General features: G+C 41.7%; 1 protein-coding gene across 2 annotated transcripts in view; it reads right to left on the bottom strand.

Annotated features, from left to right (window-relative positions):
• Positions 1-473: 473 nt before the first annotated feature.
• The window catches only part of RDH10 (retinol dehydrogenase 10), a 42006-nt gene continuing 19181 nt past the window's right edge, over positions 474-23298 (bottom strand). Inside the window, exons 3-7 of one of the 2 annotated variants that reach the window (XM_080381450.1) lie at positions 20867-20965; positions 19341-19486; positions 18882-19013; positions 16819-16971; positions 474-16021 (exon numbers count right to left, since the gene is read on the bottom strand). In XM_080381450.1, coding sequence (XP_080237576.1) covers positions 16848-16971; positions 18882-19013; positions 19341-19486; positions 20867-20965 — 501 coding nt within the window. In that variant the 3' untranslated portion in view covers positions 474-16021; positions 16819-16847. Of the gene's footprint in view, positions 16972-18881; positions 19014-19340; positions 19487-20866; positions 20966-23298 lie in introns of both variants that reach the window. The other variant, XM_080381449.1, reaches the window with a different exon arrangement.

Raw genomic sequence — 23298 nt, forward strand, 5'->3', positions numbered from 1 at the left:
TGGCTGGAGGATCACCCCAGGACCTTGGTCTAGGTGATTATCTATTATGGCATCCTTTTAGGAAAGTGCCCAGAAAGCCAACAGCTCTGCAGGGATACAGGGGCTCGGTGCCTTCACTGCCTGTGTTATGTCTAAATTGTGTTAATGAAGGTAGTGGATTTATTTTCCCATCTGTCAGCCCCAAGGGGACCCTCTTGGTGTACATACTCAATGTACACTTGGTGACCAGTTATACCACTGCAGCTCAAAGTCTCGGGAGTCTGAGAACCCCCTCCCCCAATCCATTAGAAAGCACAAGGACTCCCATGGGGGATTATTTTGGCTGCCCAGCAGTGGCACAGCCTGGGCGCAGCGTGTCTGCTAGCCAGCAAGCGACCATTTACCTTCACATTGGGGTATATCTATCCCATGACTCCTATCTACCCTACTCTCTTGCAACTTAAAATTATTTCTTCTTTTAAGCTGCAAAAGCAGCTGAAATCTCACAAGAATTAATGAAAAATTAATGTCATAGCTTTCTTCTGAGGAACCTTCCAATGGGTTTATATGCATATGCGTATGCATTTATGTACGTACACATGCACACAAGACTGCACCATTTCAGCAGGGAACTTTCTATTTTACATTCTACTCGGGCTAACACTTGCAGTTTAATACCAGATATCACTGCGAGACATAATGAGGGTCATTAAATGTATTTATTAGCTTATTAAACTGAACTGCCTTCACTGTTGCAGCTGGCCTGTGTTTTATAGAAACCCCAGCAAATCCCCAAAGTCACACAACAGGAGCCCAACACACTTTAGCTGATGACAGTGTAAATATCGAATTTACTAGGGCTAGCAAGTGGCAAACACAGTTCTGGTATGTTATTTAAAAACCTGCCATGAGGCATAGTACGTAATTCTCAACTCATAAGGTTAGAGTTGCTTTGGAAGCAAATATGAGAAGAATTTGTCAGGATTTAGTGATATTTTCAGGGATACAGTTGAATTAGAAGCGCTCAGGAAGCTCTTCCAATACTAGCTGCTGCTCTGACCCAATGACCACTGAAGTGAAAGACTTAAACTGGTTATATGGGTTAGTCTAACATGGGTTTTAATAATAATACATGAGACAGATATACTTGAAGTGCCCACATCTTTATCAAAGTCTTTATCAAAAAACGGACAGTAAGTTTATATTTTTAGCTAAGTTCAGGCAGGAAGAGGGAGAACCCAGTGGGTGCTGGTTGTTTCAGTGGGGTCTATCTGTGTGTGTGCAGGTAAATGCATGTGTGGTTTTTCACTAATCAGCATGTCTTTCTCATAGGCTGTTGTCCGCAATGCATCTTTTTCTCTGACTTTTAAGACATGAACATTTCTTCTTTTGCACTGAGGTTCCTTATCCATTATTTACAACGTCTGGGGGACTACAATAACAGGGTCTTCTCAGTGCCCTAAGCATGGGTGAAGGCAAGCATGGTGCCAACGCAGGATGGGGTTCTGCTGCTCACCACCTCCTCCCAAGGGTTTGGCTGGGGGAAAACACTACCAAGGAGCCCAGCTGCAGCCAAGCCCCACAGCTGTGGGGACCAAGCCGGGAGCTCTTCCCCCAGCAAAACCCCAGGAGGACTGGGCTCAATCTCCCAGCCCCACAAATGTCACAAGGGTTGGGATCCTGGAATTGTGCCAGGGTGGTGCCGCTCTTTGACCCTCACTTTCCCGCAGTCCCACATGTGTGAGGATGATGGGAAAGGCTCCAACCCTCTCAGACGTTTCTGGAGATATTCCTCCAGGGCAAAGGCAAATGGGCAAGTCCCTGGAGAGATCGGTAGATGCAGTATCAGCCACACTTTCAGCCAGAGATGGCTCTGCATCACCAGAAAGAAATCAGAAAGGGATTAGTCACAAGGAAGTACGCTTTGTTTTTAAAAGCTGCTCTCATCCAAACAGCCCTCTCAAACCTGGTCATGAGGAGAGTCTCCCAAGGCACTGGATGAGCAATGCAGCCAGGTGAAGATAGAAAAGCTGCTCAGCTGCCGCCAGATAGCTATGACTAAGAATGATGACCTCACAAAACCGCTGTCTGCCTTAACAAAAAAAAAATAAATCCTGTGTCTCTTTTCACTCCTGTTACAATGAACTCATGAATGGTTTTGCATCATTTTCCATAAAGCAGAAGGAAAACCCCTGCTGAGGTATTTTTACTCTCACTCTATCTCACTGTCCTGCTCTAACACCCACAGTTCTCCTGAAGATACAGTCACTGCTTATTCAAAGTTCAAGTGTAGGGGGACCTTGAACTGTTCTGCCAAAAGCTTTCCCCTTCCCCCACCACCCCCGCCTGAATCACTGGCTCAAACATAATGGCAAAGGGTGTCACATTCTTCTTACTGTAATTCTGTAAAGCAGACTGGGATATTTTCCGAGATTCCTTGTAAAGCTGGATGCAAGCAAGTCTCTCTGTGTGTGTATGTATGCATACACCCAGCTGCCAGTAAATCATCTTAAACATGTGTGTTTGGAAAATTAATGGCCAATTTGGCTGTTTTCTCATAATGAAGAGTGTGTATTCAAATTATAATTGAAGATTTACTCCAGGCTTTGTTCTTACAAGCTCTTTGTTAAATTTCATACGAGCAACACAAAAGCGTATCCCAGATAGATGAAAGACATGAATTATAAGTACCCACACCCCTGTACACACATTTTTATAATGGCTTAGACTGGCATGAGCCAGGAAATTCAGAGTTTGGACTCACATGGCCTTAATTTGTACCTTTGAACACACAAACTCTTCTCTTTCTAGGGGTATATTTTAAAAATAACCAGTGGGACTTAACCCCAAATTTCTGTGCAGCCCTGATCATATTGGCTCTTCCTTTTCCAGCTTCATCTTTTACAGCCTTTCTTGTTCATTTGTCAAAAGATAACACTTAGAAAGAGGAATTGGGAAAGGATCAGTTAGTTTTCTATAAGACCTATGTTATTTTGGAAGCACTGGAGCATTTTTTTCATTGTAATCTATATCTTAAGCATATATATGTTTTATATGTTCTTATCAACACAGTGAAAAATATTGTAATTAAGTGATCCAAGGACTCAACAGTTAAGAAATGCTAGAATAAGTTGCTTGCAGAAGCCCATTCACTTTTCTTATGCTTATATATAAGGAGATGGCTTCCTCTTAAGGTCAATCCTTGTTCACTCTGGCGCTTGCCCTTATCAGCTCCCTCTGCCCTTCCTGTCCTCCTGGGTCCCTGTCACCCTGGCCAGCCAAGCCCAGTCCTCCAAAGCAGTCATCAGATCACAACCTTTCACCCCTCTTACCCTGTTTTTCCACCTTGCTCCTAAGCTCCTGCCCCACAAAAGCCAGAGCCATCTCCCAGCTCTCCTATCAAAGCATGTTCCTCACTGAAGAGTCTGGCACATCACGGTGGAGGGAAATCGGCTGTAGATCATGCATTTATTTCACACGTACACAAACACACCTTCTTTCAGCACGTCTCCAACACACTTCACCTGCCATCTGTCCAGGTCAGTAGGATAGAAATAGTACCAGTTTGCAGATGAAGGCAACGAAAGCACATGGGGGTTGAAAATATGAGAGAGTTTAAAGCCAGCCTGGCAGTATGGGGCATCTGCTTGAGCTGAGCATCCTGGACCCATAGGACACCCTATGCCTGCACAGACCTGGCTGTTCATGTGCAGCAAGGGGTGCTGACGTGCTGCAGCAGCAATTTCTCAGGGAGCTGTGGACATCTGGTTACCTGAGCTGCTCAACATTTGGAAGCTGGAAGATCTCTGGTCTCACAGAGGAAAAGGCTGATGGGTCTGGCAGGCCTGACTTAGGCAAAAAGCATGAAATCAAAACTGCAAGCCGCTCTGCCCAGCCACTTTTCTCCACAGGCACAAAGATGCACTTGTCCCCTCCCAGCTTGCTTTGTATGTTCATTTGGCCCTTAGGCCAAGAAAAGGAAGAAGAAAACTGGATCCCTGACAAAGAGCGGGGTTTTCTTCTAGGAAATGAACCTGAAAGGTTTTGACTGAAGAGGGAAGCAGTAGTCCAGGCTGTGCCACCCTTGCATGCAAAAAGTCCTTTCTCACCACGCAGCTTCCCAGAACCTTCCTTAGTTGAAGGTGAGCCAGAAGAGAGCAAAGCAGCAGGGACAGGATGACTGCTCCACAGCTGAATGTTGTGGGACTTGTCTGGAAAGCAGCTGAATTCTTGTCTCTTCTCCTGTATCTTCTTTTTTAACTCAGTGACCAGCCAGTTTAAAAAATGCCTTATCAAGGCTCCCCCAAAAGAGGCTGTGGTGTCATGGCCCTTCCTATGCTGCCTGGGTGGCTCCTGCATCGCGGAATTTGTCCAGGGATTTGATTCTGAGAAAAGCCTGGGGAGAGGCAGTACCCTGAACAGAGCACTGGCTGACAGCAACGTGAAACAGGGAGCAAAAGGACTGTCACCTGCAGCTTGAGACCTCCAGGGAAAGCATAGTTTCTGATTTTTTTTGTAAGTAAACAGGATTGTCTCAGAGAGACAGCTGACTCCATCTTCAGTTTCCCGTGTAACACCTGCAGCTCCACACATTTGGCTAAAGTTTGGGTCAAAAAAAGGGTAACATTAATATAATCAAAAGTAATGTAATGAATTTAACTGAGTGAATGGTTTCTAAACAGCCCAAGGTCTTTTGGGCTGTGGACTGCTGGGATTCTGGACCTGAAACTTGTTAGTCTTTTCCAGAAATGCCAGCGGGCATTAGAAAGGATATTGAGTATATTCTCGCTGACAGCTTGACTGACCTTGTGTTCCCAGGGAGCCTAGAAAGGCTTCCACCCACATGGAGACATTTCCAGTGCCCTCAAGGTGTGCTTTAGGGTTTCGGCTCTGGTTGCCTCCCTCTCTCCCATTTCCTACTGGGGAGAATGGGACTAGTGCAGAAGACCACAGTCCTGGCATTGCCCACTGTACAACTGAACATAAAGAGCATGGAAGATTCACACCCTGAAGAGAAATATCTCTGAAATCATATCCTGAGTATTCCCTTAGCTCTGTATCATCTTACTTTGTCCCGTTCTTTAAGATGCATTTTTATTCCCAGCTTTGCTCACGGCATCTTCCAGAGCTCTGCCGGTTCCTCTCCACCGATCTGTTCCTTAGTTTACATCTCTCGATACAGATCTTCTCTGTGGCTGAAAGGATGTACCCTCCCCCCAAACCTCCACACCTCCTCATAAATCTTTGAAAAACCCCTGATGATAAAAAGGAGCTTGTTGGTTATTCTCACTGCACTGACAGGTAGATCAGCCTGGAGGAACAAGGAGCTTTCTGCCCTCACACCAATGGCGGCACAGCCTCCCCTCCGCTGCTGCCAGTGGTCTTCAAGAGTACAGAATAACAAAACAAGTACCTCTAAAAAGCGTAGAAAATGAGACACTCTGTGTAAATTCTGGTAAAAGGTTTCTTTACACTAGTCGCTTTGTGTGGTCAGGAACACCAATGGGGTAGAGAAGCTGTGGAAGCTGTTTTCCTGCCTTTCGACAGAGGCAGCATCATTTGGCTGGGTTTAATATAGTACCACTTATGACAAAATACTGCTGCAAGCAGTAGAAAATTGCTTGCCACGTGGACAGATTTCACACAGAATAAGCCATGTGGTTTGGTTGCAGATTCAGGGTATTGAATGAGAGGAGGTGAGGATGAGAGTTTCATGACACGCATCTGTGTGTCCATACACAGTATCTCTCTCTACAAAGCCCACACTATAAGCTGCATCATTTCAAACTCAAGAAGAATGCTGTAAGATGTTGTAAGAAACAACTGATATGTGCAGGAAATAACAGATTTAAAACCTGAAATCTCTTTTTTATTCTTTACTTCTAGTCCACTCAAGTTTCAATTGTTTCAAAGGGCTTTCCTAAAAGAAAAATAAAAAAAAAAAAAGAAAACAAAGCCAAAAAAAAGCCTGAGCAGCAATTTGAGATTATGCTTTGTGTAGAACTCTCAAGCTTGAGCTTGTGAAAGTATTTTGATTCAAGACACAAGCTGCTCAGTTCACTAACACATCTCAGAGCCTACAAGTAATCACATGGTTTGCTTCTGTAACCCAGGCAGTTAGCTGAAGGATCCATCCCACTAAGCTATTTTTATTATCCTGGCATTTTTTTGTTTATCTCCCAGTTGAAGAACTTTCTTAAACTCATTGATATACTTTTTGGGTATCAGCCATTGGGACACTGAGTGCACAGGTGCTCTGAAAGATGCGCAGTATTAGGTTACAGAATAGCCCTGATGTGGTCTTTTGACTTTTGGGTCTGATTGTTCAAAAAAATAAAGAAGAAAAAACAGCAATTGACTACATTTCATTAAAGCTTTCCATCCAGCAAACAGGCCAGGAGAATTTCTTAATCCTATCTGTTTCATTTGGGGACCTTATGTGTAATATCAAACAGATTAAATGAATTGAATCACTCCCTGATTCAGCACATGCAGACCCTTGCCATTGAAGTTTCCCAGTCAATCCATCCTCTTCCCCCCGACATAAATAAAGTCAGGAGTGGAGGATCCCCTTCAAGGAAATTTATCTCTTTGACAGTCAAACAGGTGGCGAAGTTAATGTGAAGTCTCAAGAGAACTTGGTTGGTAAGAATGGCCCTGCAATAACTAACCGCAATGATTTACAAGGGACTAAATTGCCAGATTAGGCCTTGATAATTTTTCAACTCTTGACTTCATTATTACCTTGTGGATCTGGATCTTACATCACCTCTAGGAATGCCTGGGATCAAATTAAAGTGGAAACACCTGGTTGAAAGTCAGTTCAACATACAGATTTAAGAACTAGGGGGCTTTTTTCCTGTGCTGGATCTGCTTTTCATGCATGGTAGACAGCTATAAAATTCTGTTTTGCTGTGTTTGAGCTTTGTTTTAAAATACCAGTTTGCCTTGTGTCTGCACTTGCTAATAACCACTGCTCTTTGCAAGTACACTCGCTGCTTAGACGTCTATAGATCTGACATGTGAAGCAGACTTAGTAGTTAAATGAAGTGTCCAAGTGAAGTAAACTGCAAACTCAAAGACTTAAACCAGGATGAAAATCTGTGGTTTGATCTAACATAGCATGACTATCTAGGGATAAAGGCAGAGGTACTCATGCAGCCAGGATTTGCAAAGAAGCAAGATGATCCAGTACTTAAGCTGATACGCAAAGCATTTCTTTTTAGTAACGTGTGAGATCCACATAATTTTTGCCAGGAATTTGTAGCCTGAACAACCCAGTGGAAAGCTCAGAGGCACAGTGGGCAGTGAGATTTAGCAGCTGGAGACACAGTGATGCTACACAGCACTGCCTGAGGAGTGTCTCCTGCAAGCCTTTATGCCTTCCTTTTTGCACCTCAGTTGTCCTTCTCCAGCTCTTCCGCGCAGATGGGAGGCTGCAGCCTGAACCCATGGCTGGGTTACCACGAGCCAGGGACTTCAGCACTGGCACAGGACAGGCAAAGCCTAATGACATAACAGCAGCAGGTCCCTTTCACAGGACACCAGGTGGAAAGTCAACAATTTGTCTAGTCCAAACTGCTGCCAAGCCGCCTAATGAGAAGATGGTTATTTATAAAGCAAAAAAGAAATTCTTTGGGTTTGTTCTGCTGCTGCTTCCAAACAAGCAGTGACTGTTTCAACAGAGAAAGCCTCCACCTCCCAATGTGTCCCAGTAATTTTAATGGGAGACTGCCTGGATGGCTTCAAGTGACAGATTTGGCCTAACAACCTTGATCCTTGAAAAGTAAGCAGTTCAACCACGGGCGCCATATAGAACAGCTTAACTCGATCTGGAGCCACTCCTTGAGGGTACCACTGCGCATGGCTGGCAGCACCCGTGGGCACCACACGCCAGTCAGAAGCCAGGGTACTGGTGAGGCCGGGAAGGGCTTGTCACCACGTTTCAGCAACTGATGCATTGCTTTGTCCTTTTCAAGGGGTGAGGTGTGCACCCATGTGTGGTGCCTTTCTGTTTGAAAAAGTTGCATGTGCAACTGGCTCCCGCCTGAGGAGAAGTCAAAAGTGCTTGAGAGAAAGCAACTGCCTACAGGGGCACTGGAGATACCTGCAGACACTGCTCTGCCTGAGGGGTCAGAGTTTCCTAACCATCTATGCAGACTCCTGTTCATGCACATACATTCTCACACTCTCTTTTTCTGCCAGCTGAAATAGGTGTTAGGAAATGTGTTCTCTGCCTATGGCTTTGTGTTTTATTTTACCGGGGCTAGAGATGCTTTCATAGGGCTGTAAGTGGACAGTGCAGCACCGTGGCTCAAAGGGCAACTTCTCCAGCCCAGGAGGTTTGGCTGGCCCCGTGCATGGGTCAGCCTGCAAGTAGTAACTCTCTCTGCTGTTCCATTGCAGGCACTTGAAGCTTCCCAGTGTAGGCTGGGAGAGAAGCAAAAGCATGAAGATGATAGTAAATAACTTCCCTTTTCCCTTGTGAGAATAACACAACAGATGGGAAGCTCTCGCACTGCCCATGTGGTTTGGTTCCTGGCACCCCCCCAGAGCCAAACCCATCACTCCCAGCATGGAGAGGAGGCAAGGATGCAGCACCTCAGCAGGTGAGAAGCCTCAGAGTCCTGACCATGATGCTGGAATTGTCTTCAGGGAGTGGGACTCAAGGAAAAACTCCAGACAGTGACAGAACAGGAAGTTACAGCAGCTGTAGGAGCTGTGGTTAATGAATTTCCCAGTGGGGCTTTAGCTTTTGCTCTGCCTTGCTCCCTCTGGCCCAGAGTGCCGTATTAGTTTCTCCGCTTCCCAGCCATCCCAGTCCCACAAGCTGTTTCGTGTAAGAATTTTCAAGGCAGCAGATTGTGTTATGAGTCCCCAGTGAGAGAATAATTTTAGGTTCGATTCCAAATATCCAGTAACAAAGGCTCGGCTTCCCAAGGTGAATCCCAGGACCACTGACAGCATCTCCCCATCTGATCATTCAAGCATCAGGAGGAAGGCAAAAATGAAAATATGCGATTTTTTTGAGAAAACAAGAAACTTGGGTCCCACAAGCTCAAAGTTTGTGGAATTTCATGTACAGTTTTGCCCTTTGAATAAAAAGGGGCTACCTTGGCTGACCTGACTGCTCTTATTAGATGCTCTAGGTCTTCAGACAAGAACCTTCACAGGGGACTGCAAATATTTATACCATCAAAAGCCCAAAGAAAGTTAAAAGATGCTTGTTGGATACTCTGCGAACACTTTACCTCCAAGTCTATTGTATTTGCTAATTCCAGCTAAATTCTGGAATCTTTTCCAGGAATGGAGAACTTGGGCAAAACTTTTCTTCCAGTTCCTGTCCCAGCCCCAGTCCCAACCTGAGTTGGACAGTGGCTTGGTGAAAGTTACTACTGCTCAGTTTCAGAAAGAGACAAATAAATTATTTCCTTGAGAAAACACCATCTCACCAACAGCTGTGGCTCAGAACTGCTCTGCCTATAAATAAAGATTCCATATTGGAGTATAGTTCAAATTATTTTTAAAAACTTACTCCCAAAGCTTCTAACTTCTTCGTAGACCTGGCATTACTGCAGAGAGCTCAGTTTGTTCCTCATCTAGTAAGGACAATTACACATCTTCTAATTGCTTGATTTGCTGTAGTTTGCTACACAAAATAAAAATGTGGAAGAATGCTAAACCAGACTGAACTACCACTTGAACAACCTGCATTTTCAGAACCACGCTAGTATTCTTCAGAAATTTCCAGTTTAGCCCTGGGACTAACAAAGTGCCTTGTTTCACGTATGCCAACAGATGTATTATGTGAGTCACATGTTATTTTTAAATGTCAAAATTTTTAGTTTAACAACCAGAGAAGTAGTCACTTCTGTAAGTTCAGAAATAAAATATGGAGAGCAATTGTTTAAATGATTTTTATTTTGAGCCACTGCAGGCAGAGAAAAGCTGGCATTTCTTACCAGGTTGTTTGGATTGTGGCTACAAGTGACAGATGAAAAAATCCATGTATCAGTGTTTTTGCTGGACTGTTCTAGTTTATGCTCCCTCCGCTGGAAGCCTTGGTCTCATCTGCTTCATGCTTATTTCCCACCACTGTGAGCACTTGCTGGACGAGAAGCTGGCAAACCTCAGCATGTCAAGCACTGCAGTTCACGGACAAGCCCTGGGAAAGCAGAGGCCTTGAGGAAACACTGGTCCCTTAGAGCTGTATCTGCATTAGGGCTCCCACTGTTGCTACCAGAAGTGAGGTTGAACTAGGAGGAGTAACAAGACAAGATCTGGTGATGAAGCCTCTGTGCAGACACCCATAAAATGAAGAGCACTGATGCTAGCTTGATTTGGGGATATTTGGGAGATCTTAATTCCACCCTCTCTTCCGATCCTGCTGTTGACATGAAGCTCCTTAACTTACATGCCAGAGGTTTAACCAGCCAGGAGCTCCTTTCTAGAGCAGCTGGAAAGGTCAATATTTCTGGCTTTCAGTATGGCAGAGAGACCTCACATCCTACTCACCCTGGCATGCTTCCACCTGCCCATTAACTACTGACGTATGTAAAAACCTAACTTGTATCGTGTAAGGTTTGTTCTAAACAGTGGCTCAAAATGTTCTTGCCTGTTAAGAAAACAGACAAGGTTTAAACTAACCTTGCTTATTAGTAATTTAAGCAGATGTGTCCCAATGAAAGTTTGCAATTATCTTCTAAGGCCTTGTTTAGACATGACAGTTGATGTAGAAGAGAGTACAACAAGAATCCAAAATGCGTCGGCTAGCCCTGAATGAGTCCCAGAGCACTGAACTTCTTACTCCAGACCATTGCTCTTGTTTAAGTTAGGCTGAAACAATTTAGGCTTATTGCAGATTATAAGGGTACACACACACACACACACACAAACAGAGGCACACACTTGAGCACAGTTGTTCCAGGATAACTTCTGAGCAGGGATGTGCGTAGACGAGCCCTAGCAGTTTTGCCGAGGGCTGTGGCTGCCTGCAGCTGCAGTGAGAAGGGAGGGCTGCATGTCAGCACACGAGTGGGACACCCTGCACGCACACACTGCAACAGAAACTGCTAGTGTGGGGCATGGAGGGGAGATCCCTAGAGCCATCTTTGCACCCCATTCTTCCTCTCCTGCTGAAAACCTGTCCCAAGACAGAGCTACTAGCTTTCCTAATGGCTCAGCGCTAGTTATTCCCCACAGTTTACTGCCACCGCAGCTTTTATCGGTAATTGGATTAGGAAAGAAAGGCTACAGTTATCCCAGTGCCATAGACACTGGCCCAGGCACATTGTTTGCCGAAATGTTTTCAGTCAGAACAGGTAACATTTTGAAGGCAGTTTGGTCAGCCTGTATGGACAGGGATGTGTTTAAAGGATTCATTTTTTCAATATATATTGTGGCTCCTTGGCTAAGAGCTGCAATCGTCCTGCTTAGGAAGAGGGAAACACACATCCTGCCAAATTAACTTCGGCACAAACACACGCACAAACACTTATCCTGATTTCTGCACATTCATCATTTAGCTCAAAAGCTTTTTTTGTGTGGAAGAAATGGATTGTTTGTGTATTGTCAGCATTAAGCAGATAGATAAGTATGTAAGCTGGAATGTTATTTCTAAAGTTATTTTAAATATTTGGGTTGTCCACTTAAACTTTGTTTAAATAAAGTTAGTATGAATTTCTTAATTTCTTTGATGACATGATAAAGCCATACTTTCTGTCATTACACACATTGGCATTTAATGGCCAGGCTGAAACATAACAGGCTAATTAGGACACCAGGTTTTGGGGCTTTATGTAACTACGTTTCTAACTTTGTCAGGGACTGTCCCTAGACTTCCCAGCTTTTTTTGCAAGGGAGGGGAGCAGCTGTGTGACTAAACACCTGGAATTTAGGGTTAGGAGCTTCATGACAAAGTAAGCCTTAAATCAGTTGCCCTCATCCACCAGTTCAGCCTAACCTGCTGTTTCAGGGGCTGTTAGAAGACCTTGTCTCTGTCATAGACAGCTTTATTTCCTGTTTGTGGGGTATGAACTTGGCAGCAATGGAAAACTGAGCAGAGCCCCAAAGCTTCTGTACTTGGAAAACTTGGGTTTAAAGTAGTAACAGACAGAAACAGACTCTGAATACTTACCAGATTACCATTTGCATTATGATCATCTGGTTTTGTTCAACAGGTGCTTAGGACTACTCTACTCAGAGACACGGAGAAAAATTAGAAATCAGATTCAGAGGTTAAGTTAATGCTTTTATATACATTAAATTCTTGCACAGGTGCACACTTTTAGAACCATAGTGGTCCATAACTTAATCCTTTTATTTATGTGTGTTCACTACACAGCTTTGATTCCTCTGAATTTTCCGGAGTTGCTCCTGAAGATAAGGCTCATCAAAGTTTGTCTACACACAAAAGTTACAACAGACTATGACGGTGTTTGAATGTAAAGAATAATGCTTGCTCCTGAATTATTTATTCATTATGAAGAAAAGGGGTATTGTTCCTGATCAGCTTACCTCACTTAGAGGTCTTCTGCACAAGTCATCCTGATGTAAGCTAAAGTACACACTTGCTGTGTGCTAACAGCTCTACGTACACCACCCGAACCGGCCTAACGGGGTGAGGGGAAAGAACAATTTATACTATATTGGACATCTAGCTTAGGTGCTCCAAGCTGCAACTACATTAATACATAAAATAACCAACAAGTACATAGTCCAGGAAACTCCTAATACCAAAAGCAAAGATACTTGAAGCCCAGACCTGTCTTATCTCACACCGGTTACTTAATGGGTACACGCAGTGTAGACACCTGGCAATCCCAGATTCCTTTTAAAGACTGAGGGATGGAAGAGAAGGAAGACTTACTTTAAAAACAGCTTAGATTTTACAGAGATAAGTTTGTTTCCCCAGACACCTCTGTTATATGAGACAGAGGTAAAGTCTATGTTTATAGGCTCCTACTTAGCTATATAAAGTTAATGAGATTAATCCAGGCTCTACTACCTGTTGGAACTGTCCATATACGAGGTTGACATAGGAGATATGAATTCAGATTACTCTACATTTCCTTCCTACGCATTCTAGCTGTTAAAGAGGTGCTAATTCACTTTTGTAGTGTGCCTGCTTTTCTTAATCGCACAATCACAGAATGGCTGAAGTGGGAAGAGACCTCTGGATGTCATCCGGTCCAACTTCCCTGCTCAAGCAGGGCCACCTAAAGCCAGCTGCCCAGGACCGTGTCCAGGTGGCTTTTGTCCATGGATGGAGACTCCACAGCCTCTCTGGGCAACCTGTGTCAGTGCTCAGTCACCACCACAGTGAAAACCTGTTTCCTGACATACAGAGGGATCCTGCGGTGTTTCGTTGTGTGCCCATTGCCTCTGGTCCTGTCACTGGGCACCACTGGGAAAAGCCTGGCTCTAAAAGACTGTGTAGACATTTCCTTGGGAACTACACAGACAAATCCTCGAAGTGTAAGCCCGGGAGTAAGCTACCACAGGGTAAGTCTGGTTGTGAACACACTTCTGATAGACCAGTTATATTGCCTGTGCATGTATATTTACCACAGGGCAAGCGTGAGGAATTTCATTCCTCAGAAAAGAAAAAGTTATCTCACACCTTCTGAGCTTTGGAACATACGTAAGCCCTTAAGGTGCCATTCCTGTGACCAAGCACAGATGGTAACATCTGAACTAGTCATCCAGATACCTTCTGTAGCGAGGAAGCAGCCAGCTCCTGTGTTGTGAAAGTATCTAATCATCAGATAGGAACACAACTAAAACTTGCCAAAAACCCAAAAGTCCATAAATCAGGTAGCTCCTACTTCTCTCCATTGACTGTTAACCCTAGAGCACCACTGCAGACGCATCAAGGGTGTGATTTGTCCTGCTGGCTGGGAAGTACAGTGCCATAGAACGATCTTCAAGCATCTTGTTTACATGACTATCCCACCTGGTTGTTACAGCAAGAGAGACGGGAAGATACCAAGAGGTGCACCTATACTGGCTCATGTGGGTTCAACAGTGAACTTTTGTGGCATCATTCTACAGAATGAAGGAAAACATTCCTACACCACGTTACTGGTTTAAAGTATCGATTTAAAACTTTTACCTGAGCTAATCAACCTACATTGGCTTTGTGCTGAAATAACACAGTGCTATCAGTTAGCCATAACCCTGAAGAGACACCCTAATTCTCATAGTTTCTGATCATAGTGTTAAAGGAAGCTCACAGCATCATGTGGTATTTGCAGCAGTTTAGGTCAATTTAAGTAGGGGAAACCCCAGTTCCCACTCCATCCTCAGTCACAAGTCTTCTCTTCCTACTTTGCAGTAGTCACCCATGCAACTGGGAAGCCATCAAGTCAACAGAAAACTCTCTTGGACAGGTGACCACCTTCTTTATGTGCTGTTTTTTTAAGGTGTGACTAGAAGTGACAGATGTTACTTGACAATTTAGAATAACAATAAAATTAGCCTCAAAGATCCTCCCCACAAGGACTTAAGCGATTTTCACCAGATCTACAAGGTATCTGTATCCCCTTTCTCTATATGTATCTAACTGACTTTTTAATACAAGATTAAAAGTTAAGGGTCTGAACAAGTTTTAAAAATATGCTCGCAGAGCATACCAGTCACAAGCTGCATCCCTCAGCCACACATTTCAAGAACTGAGATGAATCATGATGTTTCTGGAATGGTAGTAAATTCAGAGCAACCAGGATGACAACATCTAGAATTCTACTTCAATTATTGTATAAGCCCTGAAAGTTTCTTTTAAAGTAAGTCTGCAACCATTGTACATCGGCATGATGCTTTATAGAAACTTGGTATTAGGCCATCTTATTTTTCCTTTTTCTGTCATGCTAATAAGTATCTTGAGTATCAATATATCAAACTTTAAAAGTTGCTTTTTACTCTGAGCAATATAGATTGCAACAAAGCATTATAGATTCAGACTTCTTAGAAAAACAAATATGCATTAAAATGATGCTGTGTAATAGAATGAAATTTGCTGTACTTGCCTTAGTGACTTTGCTAGAAGAACATGCGAGTTAATTTGGCCCTGGGGATGTCATTAAGAGGATTTTTCAAAAGAGCATGGAATTCGAAGTAAGGGTTCATGTAAACAATTTTTTCTACTTTAGATTAATTTCTAAACAGGCTCAGTTAACACCACTATTCTCCACAAAGATATTTTTTTATTATTTTATACATATGTGCTATATATATGTAAATGCAGTGATAACTACAGCTGTACTGAAACTACATTTGCTTTTTATTTCACTAAAACTTCACCCACACCAGGTCATTTTTATGTAGATCTAAATGAAGCTCCATGGAAAACAGAAATGAATATTCTTCAAAAGCTCTTTCACCAGTTACTTCATCGATGAGTTTAGAAACTAGAGAAACAATACTTACTGATAGACTTGAGAGATAGATTACGCTGTAAACCATGTAGCTGACAAAGTGGATACAGGAATTGAGCAATAACTAGTGAAACTGTGTTGATACCAGAGAGCTATGGAACAGGCATAATTAGTTTGCATTAGTTTAGTCTTTAAAGGAAGAATTCCAATCAGTGTTTTAAGGAAAAGGTGGCTCGCTTTAATAACCACAGCATTGGTCACTATTTAACAAGACATTCTAAAAAAGTAATCACAATTTGTCTGATAGTAGTTTACAAGTGGATGGTGTACATTAAGATACAGAGGTAGTAGTTCACTTTTACAATGCTTCACTAATACAGATTACCAAATTCAAGGCACAAAATTGTTCGCTTTACAAAAAATACTGTAAAAATGTCATTTGCTGTTCTACAATGTGAGTACAACTCAAAAAAATCTTTACACCCTTCCATATTCTGCATGTAGAGTTAGTTGCATTAGGCATTGTTCTATTTTTCCTTTGCTAATAACTGGCATATGACCGGCACTTACATAAACAGTTTGTTTCTCAGCTGAGTTGCTTTGTCTTTTAGGCACAAGTCCAGTTGCAGAAATTTAATACAACAGCTTCCTTGGGGGGTGGGAGAAGTCTGTCAGAAGTAAGAACGAGGAGGAAGAAAAGAAACATATAGTCATAAAAGTAGATTGGACTCTGATATAGAGGGAAACAGAACAGAGCATATTTCAAATCAAGTGACTTGAAAAAAGTCAGTTTAAATCATTGACTGCATTCCTAGAAAACCAGATGCCCAGTAGAAGTTTGCTCTGAGAGTATTTGAGACATTCACTTGACTTTGAATTGGCAGAGATTTGCAAATTTCTTTTTATCTTTGTTTAAATAGAACACACACAGTTGCTACAAAACAGAATTACACCACAATTTGGCCATGTGTCCTTTAGAGAGCTTGGGTGAACAAGTGAAGAGATGCATTCAGAAACTGTCCTTGAATTTGCTAAAAGGTCATGAGCAGTAGCTTAAATTGCAAGATTACCCTTGCTCCCCTTCCCAAATAACATAGGGAAAGACAAACAATTTCTGAAACATTTCACCTTCTAGTTGGGAGACAGCTCTTGTAAGCCTTGGCAGGCTGAGGAAGAGATATCACACAGTGCATCCCTACAAGTAGTATGACTAGTTTACTGTACATACAGTGATATTCTAAAGGACAATCGTGGCAGCTACATTGTAAATTCACTTTGCTTACCTATCACATTTTCCAAGTACTCTAGTCAGTTTTATTTACAGTATATAAAAAAAACCATTGATTTTTAGAGTTCAATACACAGGTTTAGGACCCAAGAGAATGCCACAGTAAGATGTTGACATTTGCATCTGTCAGATGCAAGTGCACTTCGCAATTCAGTCATGTAACATTATCGCATTCACCTACAAATGTTAGTCCATCACAAACAGCGTTAAATTCCATTTTTTGCTTCATTGTTGTTTGTAGCCTGTTTCCTTTGAGCGATGAAAGGGTACATACACTTGTCTGCTCCCAAAAATCGGTACATGCATACAACTGCTTCAAAGGGCAGAATACTGTGAAAAAGAGATTATAAAATCGTTAGAAGACAGCATAAACCAAAACCTATGCTTACACTATGTATTTGGTCACCTTAAAAGCACCATACTAGCTACTGGAGAGGCTTCTAAGACTCTAAAAGCATTTTTAATTCACAGGGATACTTACAGAGTGAATGGAAACTCCAGAGCCCCAACCACACAGGCAAGCAAAAAGGAGGAAGCAGCTACTTATTTGCATGCCTCCAGCTTACACCAGATTTTCTGCTGCTTCCTCATAAGCAGTGTGATAGCTTGTTTTAAAGAGGTGGGGGGCAAGGGCATCACAGAAGGCCTAAAAGCAAAGCATCTGTTCAAAGCCACATCAGCAGAGGTCATCAGACGTTTAAGATATTCTTTAATGTGGGATTAGTGTTAGTTAATGCCATTCTTTGATCACCAGATGTCTAGCAACCTTGATTTATATTCTAAACTCAATCATCCATCCTCAAAAAGAGAGGTCCGGAGTAAAGAGAGCAATTTCCTTTTTCCCCTCCAGATAAAATTCCAAGAGATGACTATGTGATGGATACCTGGCTACAGACCCCTCCCCTCCTTCCCACGTTTACAAAACGTTACTTTTATTTCAAGTGTAGTACTCAGGGGCTCTAGTGAAGGCCTACGATGGGATTTCCTCAGACCCTGGAAACAGTGGCAAGCACTCACTCAGTGGAAAGCAGTGCACAGAACCTAGCCATTAGGAGTTATGACCACTGAAGCACTGAGAAGTAGATGTCACTGGTACAGGTGTCCTCACTGCCAGAAGTATTGCTTGTGCAGTAGTGACTGGAGGGCCTTTGATCTAAGTCCTGCTGCCTGGGGCATGGATTATGCCGAACCTTTGATCTCCCTGTTGGAAGCTGAAGTGTTGAACCAAGAAAACTGGGAGGGCCTTTGATGTGACTTGCAGCACAAGGCACTGCTTGTGCAGAGAGCACTGAAGCATCCTCTGAGCTTCTGGTTGAAGAAGCTAGTTCTTAAAGATGCTGACAATGGCCTTGGTTTGTTGGCAGAAGAGACACGTATCCAAGAAAGAGGTGAGTGGTGAAGGCTCTGCTAGTCTTTGGTGAGCCTGTCCACCATAAAAACTTGCGGCAGAGGAGAACCACTGACTTGCAAGTGGAATAAAAGTCACCAAGGTCCTCAGTTCCAAACCATCCCTTGCAGAACAAAAATAAGAAAATGCTGCATTTTAAAGGCTCCTGCTACACACTACAGATTTAAAACAAAAACACAGACAGCTGTGAAGCTGTTCTCTGTAAACTAGAATGCAAGTGATGTTGCATTAGTGGAATTGAGCCAACTTCTGTATTACTCTGCATCACTGAATCGTCAGTTTGGTTACAGATTAAACAGGGTTCCCATCCAAAAACTGCAGTGTGTTAGACAGAACAAAGGAGGTAATTCCTTTAAATAGCACTTTCTCCAAACTTCGACTCTGAAAATTGGTTCTAAACACACAGATTTTCAGTTTATCTACCATATCTATGCAAGTCCTAGAGAATGTGCAGGAGTGCCTCCTACGTGCTGGTTCTAGAGACAAACAGCTAGATGTTCCTTTGCTGGAAGCTATCTCATGCCCCATTTCTAAGTGGGAACCTAAACAATGAAATAAAAGTCTGTTGAAGAGAAAATAGGAAATTCAGGAGAATAGGAGATACCAGAATTGTAAAAGAAGGATGCATAATAAATGGAATCTCAGTTTTACAGAGTTTCCCAAGCAAACAACCTACATTCATGCAAGCCAAGAGAGACATGAATTCTAACAAAACAGCACCTATGGTCTGCATGGGTGGGAGGGTGTTTACATCCAGAAAGTAGACATGCTTATGTATTTTAGTAGTATTTTGCAGATTGTATTGCCAACTAACTGGCACTTCTGCTCTTACCTTTTCATGAAGGTGACCATATACATGAGGCGAGGCGTGCAGATCATTGGCTGGTCTGTAAGGATAGCTCTCATAGCCTGCTTCACACAGTATTCTGGCTTCAAGGGTGGAAGGAAAGGCTCAATTTCTTTTCTGAAATATTTGATTAAGACTGATTAATAAGATACATAAAGGACCGCAGATCTCAGTGAAGAGTTCATTAACTCACTTTCTTTGGAATGCCTCAGCAGGGACAATTTTTCATATTCACTGTTAAGTTACAAAGATCATAGCTCAAACTTGTGTTGCCCAAGTACAAAAGAAGACAATGAATTTAGATAGTCTCTTTTTTGAGTCTCACACTAACATATATTAAAGCAGATACAATACATATTTTAATATTTTTATGGTAACAGTTTCATTACCTTCAAGTACTTTTATGACAGTACAAACACAGAGCAGAACGGAAATTTTACTCACCTGATCCTGCACCCTCTAAACATTCCTGTATCTACAAGATAAGGGCAGACTAAAGTTGTTTTGATTCCATCCTTTTCAGCAGCCTTCAATTCATGGCTCAAAGACTCATGGAAACCTACAGCTCCAAATTTGCTGGCACAATAATCCTGTGTTGGCAATGAACAAAGAAAAAAAAAAGGCAACTTAAAAAGGACAGATACGAATCATGTCCAAAGCCAAAGCATATCTGAGGTGATTCTGCACAGATTTTCAAAACAACAACAAAAGACACCCACTGAATGATGTGAACTCATTTATCATCATACTTTTAAGGCAATTAGCATAGAATCATGAAAGCAGGAAAGCTGAATGTAGGAGGATATTACCTTGGAATCAAGTCTTTGAATCAGGCAGGCTCACATGGCAAGTTACTCTGATTACCAGTTTGCTTAATATTAAACGTTACAACAAAAGACTGAGATACCTAATACTACCTTGGGTCACATTTGAAAAAGCTTGGAGAGTTGGCAGGGCATAGGTATAACACAGTTAAATACTTTAGTTTTAAAGATAGTTTCAACAGAAGATATAATGGAGATTTGAGTGTGTTATTTAATTTTCAGCAGAGGATATAGCTTGTATATCTCATAAAAATACTAAGTTCAGCAACATTTAAAAAATAATTGCATAGGCAGCAGCAGCATTTGAGTTTTCTGTTGGATGTGTCCACCTCTGCTGGTGGTCACACCCACAGTCTAGGAAATTCTTTGTAGTTTTCTCAAGACAGTAAATACTCTAAAAAGCCTTGTTACACCAGATCCATTCATTTCTGTTATGAAACGCTGCAGTTTAAGGTCCTGGACTGAGTCTTACCTATATAGAAAGAAACCTGTACTAACAGGGTAATATGACCATTATTCCATTACACACATTAATTTTCACTAACTGAATACCTTTTGTTCACACTTGCGTTTGTGCTAATGACCTCAAAAGCAAGATAATAGGCTCTAATCCTAACCTAGTTTTATATACCAAACAAGCCTCACAAACTGGTGTTCTCAGCTGCTAGCAACTAGACAACCTAATGGTTATAACTGGGAGCCTATTAAACCAGGTGAGCCATATATTCTAGAAGGAACGCTGGCAGCCGTTTCCTCACAGAAGCGGCAGACTGAAAGCAATACTTTTGAAAACCATTGCCTTTGGCTTCAAGCTTAAGACTGAAGATCTTGACAGGAGTCGGTAGGTGGGCACCTTTAAGGTTCCTAAATTTATCAGGTAATTCAAATATATTTAGCATTCTGAAATCCTTAGCCATCCTAGGCTTTCACGCTAAGTGGCAAGTCCACCTGCAAAGCAGGTGAATACAGTGGCTGCCTGAGTCATGTGGATCCCACCCACAGGGAGCCATGCCTTGATATGGTACTCAGCACCATAGTTTCCAAGTATCTTTGAAAAGTTGACTTTATTTTCTCTAGCTGATAATACAAAATATCTTATCTTAAGCCAGAAGTGCTAAATTTATTGTTAGCTGTACTTTAACAAACCTCCACTCCAGCAGTACTGAACAATCCCAAGGAACTTGCAACTGTCACGATGTGTCCGTGATTCATTTCCAGCATCTTGGGAAGGAACGCTTTAGTGGTCTATAAAGTAAAAAAGAAAAAAAAAAGTAAACCAACAAAACCCCTCAAAATAAAAAAAAAATAATCCCACACCGCAAACATACTACATTAGTGACAATTGTTCAAAACCTCTATCTCAGTTTATTATCAAGAATTTATAGTACGATCACTGCACGGATTTTTAACTTCTCAGTTAGTAAAAAATGCCAACAGAAAATCTACACCTTGTTTGTGAATTCAGACAGCAAGGCAGCAAGGACTGTATCTCCAGAAATCCTAAGGTTAAAGGATCAATTGAGCTCAGACATGTTTATTTTTCTGCAAGAGACTAGTTATCAGAAAGAGATAATTTGACCCTAAAATGGAAGTCACATTTTTTTAAGACAAAAAAAGGAATGCAAAGTGTTTAATTACACCATCCAGCACATCTGTGTTAAGACCAGTGCCTATTATCAGTTTTAATTATTGACAGTGTTTTTAAGTTAGATATGAGCTAGTTTTATCCAATTAACTTATCTTGGGCATTTTACATTAAAGAAATACTTCAGGCAGAGCTTTTGCTGATGTTACTTTTTATATATAATACAGTAAACATCTGCTAATGTAAATTACTTTCCAACTTTATTAGTATCCATCATCATTGCTTTAAATAAAAATACAAACCCCACATTTTCTATTATCAATTCCTTATTTTAAGAGTTTCAAAATAAAACAAAGTAAAATAAACCAAAAGCAAGTCTCAAGATGTAATTTTGATTTTAACCTTCAATTTTTATGCTTCTGTTATAACAAAGTTAATTTCTGTTTTAAAAAGCCAATTCAGAGTTAACACCTTTAAAATATTAAATTTTAAGCAATAAATTGAAGCGGGTTGCTAGAAGATCACCCCTGCTAGAATGAATACCTACCTTGTCATGCCTGTTTTCTGAAGCTGACTCAACACTCATTTCTTAAATAAGTGCTAAGCTGACCACCATATATGCTTAAAAAAAAAAAAAATCAATGGAAGAGTAAAATGGTATGTGTAGTTATGATTTACTTCAGCTTCTAGGTTGTCAGTATACTATGAGATCACTTTCAAATTGCCAAAGATCTTCAGACAACACTTTTTAATCATAAACAACCCTAGTTAAAATATAAATCTATTAATGACAGTGCTATTATTCTATTCTAATTTAGTCAGTACCACAAGTGCTTAATCCTCCCAGAAACCTGGTCTTCCTGTGTAATTTGGATCCAAACTCAGAACATGCAAACATCCCTTAAATATTTGCTACTTGCCTAATTGTTGGTTTGAGTTGTGTCAGCTGCATTCTTAAAACGACATGCAAACTACAGCTGAATCCATCTAATTCCATTCTTATGCTGTCTGCATTTTCCAATCACAGACGTCAGGACAGTTTTGCTCTAATGATTTTCACATGTTCTTGTACAACATTTTTGCCTGCAGGTGTTAAATGACTAATCCAGACCTCCTAACATCACACAAAAGAGTGTTTTCACTGGACAGCTGGCAGATGATAGAAGATTAACAGACCTCCTGACTCCTTGCCTCTTCTACTGTTAATTCATACAACTCCTAGATTTTGTCATAACTGCATAACGAAGCTAATTATAAAAAATAATCTGTGAGCAAGCTGCCTTGCATGTCTTTCTTTCCTCATGGCAGGGATCTCTAAACCTCTTATATAGAGCCTCAGACAAGAATTTAGTTTGCTGTTCAAACTAATCTGTGCCAGGCACACAAAGTTTCAGCCTCTCTTCCCATGTTGCATGGCAACAAAGCCCAGCCATCACAGGGCAGCACAGTCTGAAAAGGTAAGAGGCTTCACTTGGGCAGCACTGAAGTTTTACAGTATGTTATTAATCTGTAGCCTGCCTTATGCACCCCAACACCGACGGTGCGTATGCTAGCCCTGATGCTCCGTGATATCCCTGTAAGAGATCCATGCTCCCAACTCCATCCTGCTAACAATTTAGTTCCCTCCAGAGCATTAGTCAGCTCCGTCAGCAGTTTCCACTTACGTCTCAGTTATCTGTCCACATCACATTGGAATGACTGATTGCCACCTCACATTGCCAGAAAGCTTGATAATGCAGACTGAAGCTCTGCCTGCAAACCACAGCAACTACAGAAATGAAGGGGCACTCGCCTTGGAGTTTGTCTTGGGGGAAAGAAAGAAGGGAAAGTAGTAGTAATAGATTTTTTTTTTTTCCCCTACCACTTTCAAGGCATGAATCAGTGTTTTCTTCCAAGAGATAAACAACAGCCAAGTGCACCAGGTTTTGTTTCTATTATCTTTACTATGGCACTGCTTTTTTTTCCCCTTTTCTCTTTTTTTAAACATGATGAA

The sequence above is a fragment of the Falco punctatus genome (genome assembly GCF_963210335.1).
Source record: "Falco punctatus genome assembly, chromosome: 3".
NCBI lineage: Eukaryota > Metazoa > Chordata > Aves > Falconiformes > Falconidae > Falco > Falco punctatus.